This window comes from Mizuhopecten yessoensis, unplaced genomic scaffold (assembly GCF_002113885.1).
Source record: "Mizuhopecten yessoensis strain PY_sf001 unplaced genomic scaffold, ASM211388v2 scaffold4411, whole genome shotgun sequence".
NCBI lineage: Eukaryota > Metazoa > Mollusca > Bivalvia > Pectinida > Pectinidae > Mizuhopecten > Mizuhopecten yessoensis.
The window spans coordinates 278,431-290,654 of NW_018405533.1; the positions used below are offsets into that span (position 1 = coordinate 278,431).

The window sequence follows — 12,224 nt, forward strand, 5'->3', positions numbered from 1 at the left end:
TTTAACAATATTTGTGTAACACACTTCTTATTATTTATGACTTGCGCAAGTCTAAAATGTCTTGGTTATATCACATAGATTTCTACGCACTCGTATTTTAAATAGAATGGATAATCTGCATTTTTACTGCAGCAGGAACATCGGCATTTTTCCCCAGCATAGTAAACCGAACCAATATAAATTAAATGTCAGCTTTCATTCATCATATTGGTGTAATTATACTAATATTAACGGGACTATTTCTGCAAATTACGAACTGCCTTCGTATACAACACCGCCGATAATTGACTGCCTATATTTATCCATTGTTTCTCTGACGTCATTTCGTACTCTGGGAATCCCCATCTACAGTCAGGTACTGTAGACTTGCCCAAGTGCATGCCTGATACTTTGCAGAATTTAATTATCAGTGACAATTACATGGCAGGTTTTTTTTTTCTTCTCCAGCTGATGTGCTCTTTCGAAATCTAAAGAACTATGATGAACTGATTATGTAAACGATAAATGATGTAAGTAGCCTAGTTATTTCCGCACCCCATCCCGCTCGTCAATTGATCTAACTCCCCATTTTCTCTATTTTCCTGAATGAAACGGTTCCTACATATGTAGCTTAGGTTATTTTTTCACTTTGACAATCATACCTTTATGTGTATAAGGACGTCAGTTACTTCACTTAGTTAATAATGTATCGTACCTTTACTATTGATGTTATCAATTTTTATCGTTGTTATAAAAAACTCAATCAGTTCTCTAGGTGCGATTTTTTTTTATCATCAGTTTGTAGCGACCGCCCGTACATCTTCATTGGTACGCATGCGTACGAAAGGATTACAGAATTACTTGCCATATGTTACACTTTTGTCGACCGGAACTAAAACTCCAATGAATGGCAGTTTCAACATATACACTTACATATGAACAGATCCCGTCATAGGAGTCAAATTTCCCCTTCCAGACATCATGACAAAATGTTCGTTTTAGCGAGTCAATCACTGTGACTTATCATTCAAATGCTAATTAGGGGCATCTCCAAGATCTATCGCGTCTCATGTCATATGATGATGTCATGAACAGCTGCAAAGAATCGATCTATCGCGTTCCTTAGTGATCTGATCCTCTAAGTTCTGTTTACGCTGATCAGATTTTACCTGTGCACTATAGAAAATACAAACAAGCATAGCCAAGTGTTCTCGTACAATGAAAAATAAAAATAAATTATAACATCGTTTGAGGAAAAGCTATTTTATTTTGCATTGGTTTATTACAAATACCACTGAAAATAATATTTACGGTTTTCATTACGTTTTGTATTTACATGTAGCAAACATTTCAATACAAAATACGATGCAGAAAGGAGGTGTTACATAGGAGGTGAAAATCGGCCCACGATAATTTTTGAATGTTTTCGTGTAAATCAATTAATTTGAACAACTGAAAAACAAGGCTTAAACTTCATCTCGACAGCAAGTTTGACTGCAGCGAATTTTACCTCCCCATGTGACTTTAATAGGATCAGTGTGGCAATAACAAAAACATAATTGCAATCTGCTTGCACATTTAAGTAACATAAACAATCACCTTTGAAATGATATATAACAATTGGCCATATGTTATACCAATTTTTCGCAAATAACCATAAACATGTAAATCTGCTCCCATAAAATGACTTTTCAATTTTTGACAGTTTTGTTTTTGTAAGAGTATTAACAAGATAAAACTCGGGTTCCATCAAACTTCCACACTTACAATTTTCTTTAATAACTCATCTTTTTAGCATATAAAACTTGTGTTGATGGTTCACGGGAAATGCCCACTTTTTGGATCTTCTTTTCCACTTCCCTTTTTGGTTTTCATTAAATATCAAAGTACTGGAAGTACTGAATCAGTTCTGCCATCTGATCTTAAAAATGTTGTATTGATTAATTGATTGGACTATGCTCAAAAACAACAGTTTATGTGTATGTACGTGGAATTAGACTGTAGCGCCACATTTTTTATGCATTTTCCTTGAAAAATTATCAATATCGATTTTCATTTTAATCCTTTGCGAAATCCTTTTTTTATTTTATTTCAGTTTTATTTTATTTGAAAATGTGATCTGCAGTATGCATATGCGATGTACTGCATGTGTTTATCGCATGAAAACCCACAATAACTGAATGATACACTTTTGTTAAGTATAGTAATAATTCATATTTTGTAATGAATTACATAACTGTTATATTGTTGCTGCAGACAAAACGCATGACCAGACTTATCATTTTAATCAATTAACCATCCTTACATAATTTAGTAAAAAAAAGGCTCACAGACCCTACCAGTGACAGGAGATATATAGTTTCTTGTTTGGAGAGCTGAAATGTATAATGCTGTATTCACAGCGAGATATACACATAAGGAATAGCCAACTGACACAAATATACAGCTTGTATAGCAAGTGATCTCCGGGAAATCACAGTCTTTGTCTACTGGTTATGAAATTATTATTGATTATGGAATTTTAAATATTCCTTTAGCCTTACAATCTTGAAAAATCATTATTTGCACAAGCATGATAGCCTGCCATTCAGATTAGCTACTATCTAAATCATAACACTATGCTTTAAAACTGTGACATTGAACGTAGACCCTGCATTCACACGGTCAATTGAAAATTGAATGATTGGGAACAAATCTTAGGTAGGGCAACCTTCTTTGATTTCAGATAGTCTTGAGAAACAACATATGATTTCGAAAATTATTTTAAACACTAGTAAAACTTTTGATTTCAATTGACCCCATGTTTTTAAGAAGTCGAATATATTCAATTTTTGAAGGTTTGTGTGAAAGCAGAGCCTAAGTAGATGTTGCTACATTGCATATTTTAAGCTCATTGTACCATCAAGATTAAATGTCATATGAGGATGTTTAGAATATGGTTCGGTAACGTAGGTTCACTTGATTTGACAATACATGCATTATACAGTAATGCAGAAATGCCACTTAACTTGACAAGCGGTAAATAAGCAAATGTTACAGAGAAGACTATGCAATATAAGGACTTTGGTATGTTCCAAACTTAAAGCATCAACAATATTTAGTTTGATTGATAACCGTTAGTTAGCCTTACTTGCCAATATCGCACTAGTCTGGGCACTTCGCATCCCCCCTTTAATAGACCACAACCAAATTGTAGTTTAAACTTAAAACCAATAAAGGTAAAGAAACTGTTAACTTAATAAAATATCTTCAGGAAGGGAAAACTACAGAATTCCCCGAAAAGGTAAGCATCTTCTATTTTGTGTCAAACCAATTTAATGTAGCATTTTGGCGTAGTGAAACTTTAACCATATGGGGAAAACTAAGAAGCATTAAAAATAAAAGAACAAAATGGGCGATATCAATATTGATAATTATCATCCTCCATGATTCAGCATGACTAGGTATGATTTATTACTATTAAGAAGGATTATTGCTTTAGAATTTTCCAGCTTTTAAATCTTGTCTGGTGATTTCGGATTTCCGTCCTGAAGACATGCAAGCTTTACTATTATGACCAAGTAGTGCTTTCACTTTGGGATTTAACTAACTTTAAAAGAGTTATCACCCTTTTTCAATATTTCTATCTTGTCCCGAAATCTGCTTTAAAATTTTGACTGGGTTTATTGTTAAAGTATGGACAGTAAAACCCCGTTGTAATGACACCCGTTAAACCTCCAAACCCGTATACCGCCATTCATTTCCTCAGAACAGATTTCCCCCAACGTTAATGCGACTGGTTATGCAAGTACATTATGTACTGTGATGTAAGTTCTGTATTGAAATTGTGGGGATATCAAGTTATTAATTAAACATTATATGTGAGTGACACTTCTATACATATTGTGATAATGATTTGCACGCTCAACAGTTTGATACATTAAATTACAATTTTAAAAGTAAACGTCTTCTGAAGATTATGAATTTTTAAAGTTGTGCATTCAAATATAAAACCATAGCAAAGACATTTTCACAGAGTTAATTACCTTTTCTGTATCGATGGGCGTAACACACACCCGTTTGTGGTGCTTTTTTTTTAAAATTACGGAATTGGTTAAACTTTGTCAGACTACTGTAGTGAAGCAGCTTTTTGTTAGTAACATATGCAAATTGCGATTATTTAACCCAGCCCCTCTTCATAATCAACATCCATTAATAAATAGATATGATATTGCAACTTTTTCCTGGAGATTTTCATTATCAATCACCAATAGACGCATTTTTACCCGCGAACTGACCATACCGTACAGCCAAATCAAGTAATTGGTTGGGGTATACAGCGAGAACAATATGTGCTTGCGTCAGAGAAAGGAAGAAACCCGAATAAGCAACATGGGGCCAGTTCTGAGATGAGGGGGCCAATAGAGTCCTGCACATCACCAGACATTAAACAAAGTGTAGGCTAAATGATTTGTCGGTTTGAGTCATCTTACTGTACAACAAGTGTGCATACACGTATAGTGTAGCCAAATGGACGGCGCCAAACTGGTGCATATTTTGCACATTTGTGTATACAGTTGGGAGCAAACTTATCTTAGTATATAGTACACTTCGTAGTGCACACGTAGTGAACAAGGAAGTGCACTTGACAAAACATTGAAGTGCACTCCAGTTCACTTCGGTGTTGACTCCACCAATACACTAGGCTACCAAGTTAAGTTTGCTCCCAACTGAACATGTACGTTTCACTGGTCATTTTTCTGATGACGGTGACAGCGTACATACCGTGCTAGTAATCAAAATTTCACACATAAACACTTTACTGATTGTGCTACATGAACCTTCTAAAATCCATTCTTACCAACCTGAAGAAAAGATTCGGAAACGAATGGATGCATATTTCATGCCTGAAGCAGCCCTTTTTAAGGTCCAACTGAAGTTATTATACATGGGTCACATTCCTAGTTTATACAAAATCTTATTCTCATCTCCCCATAATGTCCCATACTAAATTCTAGTCGAATTATTATTAAAAATTAATGCACAATACTCTCTCTATGATCGTGTGACAGTCGTCATCCGAACTTTCAGTACTTTGATATTTAGCAAAAAGACAAGGGGGTACGGGGAAAGAAGTTCCGTAAAGTGGGCATATTCAGTGAAACATCTTTACAGTCACAAATTGGTCCTTTTTGAGGAATAACATTGTTTTAATGTGTATTTTATGCCAATTAATCAATTTATGCTAAAATATTTAATCGGTCGTGGGCCGCCATGCAACGCCTATTTTCATTATCGTTTTGCGTATTCTCGCGAGAGTTGGCTACAACTGTATCCGAGTTGACAACCTAGGGGAGATAAAGACAAAAAATGCAAGAATAGTAAATTTGTTTTGGTTTTAATTGTTTCTTTCAATTCAGATTTTGATTTTATATACTGCATTATGATTTTAAATAGTTCATAACCTAATTGTAATATATGCTTGCATGAAACTGCATTCTCATAATGTAAAAGAAGGTTATATAATATTTCTTAAAAAGTTGCATAAGAGGTTTAACGATGCGCCCTTCCTCATTGAAAAAAAATTAGACATCAATTCGAAAAATGCATCTTTAGCATTGGGTATCGTTGTTGCCCGTTTGAATATGAATGTCAATACATTAGACGATGCCCTGTAACTATATAGGTCTGATTAAGCGGCATAAGATCTGTACAAATGTGCTCTTGCAGGTTCAAAACAAAAGCTTAATGAGACTAGGCTAAAATTTGCAAAAGTGCCCAGTGAGCATCTTTAGCAGGGGTATCGTTGATGTCGTTTTGCATGTGGATACCTTAGAAGATGTCCAGATGTGGTATAGGTGTGAAAAAGCGGCATAAGACCTATAACAATATGCCGTGGCCTGTTGAAAACGAAAAAAATAACGATTATGTACTGAAATTCGAAATGATGCCCAGTGGGCATCTTTAGCCTGGGGTATCGTTGATGCCGTTTTGCATGTGGATACCTTAGAAGATGCCCAGTTGTGGTATAGGTGTGAAAAAGCGGCATAAGACCTATAACAATATGCCGTGGCCTGTTGAAAACGAAAAATTAACGATTATGTACTGAAATTCGAAATGATGCCCAGTGGGCATCTTTAGCCTGGGGTATCGTTGATGCCGTTTTGCATGTGGATACCTTAGAAGATGCCCAGTTGTGGTATAGGTGTGAAAAAGCGGCATAAGACCTATAACAATATGCCGTGGCCTGTTGAAAACGAAAAATTAACGATTATGTACTGAAATTCGAAATGATGCCCAGTGGGCATCTTTAGCCTGGGGTATCGTTGATGCCGTTTTGCATGTGGATACCTTAGAAGATGCCCAGTTGTGGTATAGGTGTGAAAAAGCGGCATAAGACCTATAACAATATGCCGTGGCCTGTTGAAAACGAAAAATTAACGATTATGTACTGAAATTCGAAATGATGCCCAGTGGGCATCTTTAGCCTGGGGTATCGTTGATGCCGTTTTGCATGTGGATACCTTAGAAGATGCCCAGTTGTGGTATAGGTGTGAAAAAGCGGCATAAGACCTATAACAATATGCCGTGGCCTGTTGAAAACGAAAAATTAACGATTATGTACTGAAATTCGAAATGATGCCCAGTGGGCATCTTTAGCCTGGGGTATCGTTGATGCCGTTTTGCATGTGGATACCTTAGAAGATGCCCAGTTGTGGTATAGGTGTGAAAAAGCGGCATAAGACCTATAACAATATGCCGTGGCCTGTTGAAAACGAAAAATTAACGATTATGTACTGAAATTCGAAATGATGCCCAGTGGGCATCTTTAGCCTGGGGTATCGTTGATGCCGTTTTGCATGTGGATACCTTAGAAGATGCCCAGTTGTGGTATAGGTGTGAAAAAGCGGCATAAGACCTATAACAATATGCCGTGGCCTGTTGAAAACGAAAAATTAACGATTATGTACTGAAATTCGAAATGATGCCCAGTGGGCATCTTTAGCCTGGGGTATCGTTGATGCCGTTTTGCATGTGGATACCTTAGAAGATGCCCAGTTGTGGTATAGGTGTGAAAAAGCGGCATAAGACCTATAACAATATGCCGTGGCCTGTTGAAAACGAAAAATTAACGATTATGTACTGAAATTCGAAATGATGCCCAGTGGGCATCTTTAGCCTGGGGTATCGTTGATGCCGTTTTGCATGTGGATACCTTAGAAGATGCCCAGTTGTGGTATAGGTGTGAAAAAGCGGCATAAGACCTATAACAATATGCCGTGGCCTGTTGAAAACGAAAAATTAACGATTATGTACTGAAATTCGAAATGATGCCCAGTGGGCATCTTTAGCCTGGGGTATCGTTGATGCCGTTTTGCATGTGGATACCTTAGAAGATGCCCAGTTGTGGTATAGGTGTGAAAAAGCGGCATAAGACCTATAACAATATGCCGTGGCCTGTTGAAAACGAAAAATTAACGATTATGTACTGAAATTCGAAATGATGCCCAGTGGGCATCTTTAGCCTGGGGTATCGTTGATGCCGTTTTGCATGTGGATACCTTAGAAGATGCCCAGTTGTGGTATAGGTGTGAAAAAGCGGCATAAGACCTATAACAATATGCCGTGGCCTGTTGAAAACGAAAAATTAACGATTATGTACTGAAATTCGAAATGATGCCCAGTGGGCATCTTTAGCCTGGGGTATCGTTGATGCCGTTTTGCATGTGGATACCTTAGAAGATGCCCAGTTGTGGTATAGGTGTGAAAAAGCGGCATAAGACCTATAACAATATGCCGTGGCCTGTTGAAAACGAAAAATTAACGATTATGTACTGAAATTCGAAATGATGCCCAGTGGGCATCTTTAGCCTGGGGTATCGTTGATGCCGTTTTGCATGTGGATACCTTAGAAGATGCCCAGTTGTGGTATAGGTGTGAAAAAGCGGCATAAGAACTGTTATGTTAGATACATTTGAATATCACACTAGCCCAATATTGCGCCAGCCCAACATTGGTCCGGTCCAATATTGGGCTAGCCCAATATTGAATAAGTAACCAACTTCACGCTGGTAATATGGTCTCGTGTCTGAAGGGTTGAAGACATTGTGGAAGGAGGGATTGATTAAGCGGAACCTGACTGGGTACAACGTCGATAACTAGGTAGTTCAACGTGCAATTAATTTCAAGCGTATGAAATTGATATTTCAGAATAAATCACAAAAAACATATGTCGTATCGCATGATGGAATACAAAGCAAACCTCGGTCCATGTGGTATGTATTTAATGCTGTAGCTTGTAGTTTTTTTTTTGCCGCCACAGCATGGATTTATGCGGAATTAATTAGATATACAAATGTCGTGCAACACTATTTAGATACTGCTCACTTGCTTACATTTGCAATACGGGGAGGAGTTGACTTTTGGGGAACATACATGGTTTTAAAATTGTTTACTGTTCACATCGCCCAATAATTTATAATTAAAAATCAATGAAAAGTGTCATTACATCACCGACATGGTAGAATATAAAATCATGTATATCGTTTATATATGCAAGACCACACACTTGTGTTTTTTCTAACGAATCAGAAAGCACGAGTTTATTGCGCGGACGAATATATTCGCGGAGCGCACGCATAAATATATACGTCCGCGCAATAAATGAGTACTTTCTGATTAATTAGAAAACACAAGTGTGTGGTCTTGCCTTTATCACACACCTTCCGTTTTTGTTAGAGATCGATACAAAGATTTTATAAACTTTGATATTTTTTGCAAATACCGGGAGCGTTTCAGCTCGCCATGACAATGAGATTCCCATAAAAATAAGTTCCGGCTAGTAGGTAAATACAATATTCCGTATTGCATATGTGCAATACAGAACGTTGTATTTCATGGTATGAAAATTGCTTGTATTACTATAACGAGATTCAAGGTATGTGATGAAAGCTTCGACATCAGTCAAGTTATCAGTTTAATAATGGACATAGCTGGTAACAGTATGTTTCAAGATACAAAAATATTGTCGATACATTAAATTTTATATTTTAAGACGTAAGTCTGTACAGAAGGTTTTAAAAAAAATATTTGCTTTGATTTTGTCCATACAGGAACTTTCTGTTGGAAGGCTGTGGCTAGATACGGACCTCGAATGACTGGGATAGCTGGTAGTCTTTTGGTGACACTCGGTCTGGTCTTCTCTTTCTTTGCCCAAAGTATCCCTCATCTCATCGTGACGCTTGGCCTAGTTTCAGGTATGACAAAAAATATTATTAAAGACATATACAGACTCGATGCGGAAGTGTTGGAAACATGATTCAAGAAAGCAAGTTTGTCCAGAGTAAATTATCTTTTAATATGTGATTTCGTATCTCATTCAGTGTCGATAAGGTCACGTGACCTTCATAGCTCAATAAATAAAGCTTAGTTCCTTCTCTTTGCACTTGGAAACATTTGTCGCTTGATGCCTCTTTTTCTTTTCACAAACAAACTTTGCACCTCTACATTTGTATTGCATCCGATGGCATAGTTTCTGAACGTTGCAGTAATGTGTCCTGTCCTGCAAGATAACATGGATGTGTGTGAAAAAAGGTTAAATATATATATTTATGAACGCGTGTCCCCTCAAAAGTTAATTCGTTGTTTACAATGGAATATATTGATTCATTAATTGGAGTACGTATTGATCCATTAAACACCATTATTCACATTCCTTTCAATTGTATCGCTTTGGCTTTCATTTGGCTAGTACGGTCAGTTCACATTTTGACTGCCTATTGTTTCACGAATTGGTAAGCTGGTATCTTTCACTGACTTGGTTACAAAACTAGACACGAAATGATACGTCGATTCAGTTTTAAAATTATCTATGTCAAAAGACATTCTTAACAAGAATAATACATGTTTTGTACGTTCAAGAAATTTTGGAATGTATAGTGCTAGATTAAAGGGAATCAACCTGGTACTTGGTATGCCTAAACATACCAAGGATAATATTTCAGACTACTACGAGCAAAATCAAACAGCATGTATAATAACATTTGCTCTAGAGTTGGTAATAGAACATTGCACTATCGCTCAAAAGAGTTGCCTAATAAGCAGAGGAAATGATGATGATTATAGCATGTTCGGTTTAGCATTTTCCACTAACTTCAAATGTTTTATATACTAAATATGGCTTCAATTTCAACAGGAATTGGTTTCTCTGCGACTATTATCTCCGCAGTAACAAGCGTCGGAGAATACTTTGAGGGGAAATCTCAACTTATGGCGCTGTCGTTTCTCACTTTTGGATCAGGATGTGGTGGGATTTTAATTCCCTTCCTCCTACACTTCCTCATTGAAGAGTTTGGTTGGAGAGGATGTTTACTCTTCATAGGAGGACTTATGGCAAACATGACGTGTTTCTTTGCAGTATGCAAACCACTTTCAATCGGCCTCCAACAAACTAAAGCGAATAAATTAAAGAAAGTAGACTCTGAAACAAAACCTACAGAGCAGGTCTTTACGAAATCACTAAGATCACTGGTCACTAATAAAGTTTACATAGCACACGTCGTTGCCATGTGTTGTACACTTCCGGTTATAAATTCTTCATTAATTTTCATAATTGATTTCCTGACAACGAAAGGTTTTGACTCGAAATCAGCAATATTAATGTATTTATATTTACAAATAGGAAGCACGTTATGTGGAGTCGTACCAGGCTTGTGTAAAAAGTACATTCCTCACACCAGCGTCCTTATTATCCCTGCGTGTTTCACAATAATCGGATCGACGGCGACTGCGTTGCTTCCTCATGCAAAGACATATACACAGCATGTTGTCCTTTTGGTCTTTTTGGGGATGACGTTAGGTGTTAGCGTCACCACGGTCTCCGTGACAACAGTGAAGATCGTGGGACTCCAGGACTACTCGGCAGGCTTGGGAGTATTAATGACGATGTTAGGCATCAGTGGAAGCATTTCAGGACCAGTTGCAGGTGAGTTCGACCTGACCTGTAACATCCGCGATACTCCAGAGGTCCTGTGACATATAAATTGACGTGCTTTGAAATCGGGCTTCGCTTCTCTGTAATCTTCAAAGGAATCTCCATCAGCCTTGTGATTAGTCATTATTTACTTGAGATCAATCAAATAGCAAGCCGCGTGCCTTCAATTTTGCTATGACACATCGAGGATGGACCTGTAACTTTACATGTATTTAAATTAGCTCTCCTGTTACGAAAAGGATTTTTGGGTGTTTTTTTTTGACGTGCCTTTACTTTGATTTGACCTAGAATGATATTGCAGTGCTGTTGTCGTCAATGAAGCAGAAGACGTTTCCTTCCGGAACACCTGTCTTATTCTCCTTAATTTTCAAGAGTCTCCATGTTAATATTTTCATTGTTCATATTTAGCCCTAGTTTTAATTGTAAATTTTGATTTTGAATTACGTTATTATCTTGTATTTTGGATTTTTTTACGCTTTGCCTTGATTTTGTATACTCATGTTTTGCTGTCATAAAAGATTGTGTACGTTTTCGAAGAACTATTTTTTCAATATATGTTTTCTATATTATAGGATTTTTTGTTGATCTGACGGGATCCTACACGAAGCCATTTTACGGTATGTCCGCTGGTCTCGGCTTGGCAGCCGGCCTGTTTGTGTTAGCTGCGGTACTAAAACGGAAATCAAATAACATCCATTCTGACCACGTCTCGGATATCACTGTGGTCGTGGGAGCCGACAATCCTGCGTTTTCCATATAAAGAGAGAACATGTTGGATTATTTCTTATATAGAGAAGTAGATATACCATCGTATTTGTGGCAAGCGACAAAATGTGGCGAAGTTCTATTTTAACACAGGAGCCTGAAGTTCTGTCAAAAAGGAATAATAATCTGAAGTACTGTCAAAAATTGATTAATAATAACAGTAATACAAAAAATACCTTTATTGAACTTTAAAATATTTTTAAGCATATAGGAATTTCTTTTGTATTAATATATTTAGATTTGAATTGCTTAGTTGTGTCGCAATTTCAGGCGATATGAATTGTATATCCATGATATACACTTTACTCTTTGGTGTTTATTGAAATTAACCAACTACTCCTATGTTTTCTACAATTCATGAAATGTAGCGGTTAAACGCATATCTCCTTCTTTTTAACAGTTAACTAGACCAATCGCGATCCTGCCTTTTTGGCCTAAAGCATCGTCGATGAGTCCTAGAAGGCGAAACAGCAGAAAATGCAGTGTTAATCATTTGTATACGCCCGTC

The 12,224-nt window shown here is 36.9% G+C and overlaps 1 protein-coding gene across 1 annotated transcript in view; it reads left to right on the forward strand.

Moving 5' to 3' along the window:
* Positions 1 to 11,900, forward strand: part of LOC110449015 (monocarboxylate transporter 13-like) — a 15,004-nt gene extending 3,104 nt beyond the window's left edge. The window contains exons 3-5 of the mRNA XM_021495588.1: positions 9,072 to 9,215; positions 10,154 to 10,942; positions 11,524 to 11,900. Coding sequence (XP_021351263.1) covers positions 9,072 to 9,215; positions 10,154 to 10,942; positions 11,524 to 11,711 — 1,121 coding nt within the window. The 3' untranslated portion in view covers positions 11,712 to 11,900. The remainder of the gene's footprint in view (positions 1 to 9,071; positions 9,216 to 10,153; positions 10,943 to 11,523) is intronic.
* The last annotated feature ends 324 nt before the right edge of the window (positions 11,901 to 12,224 follow it).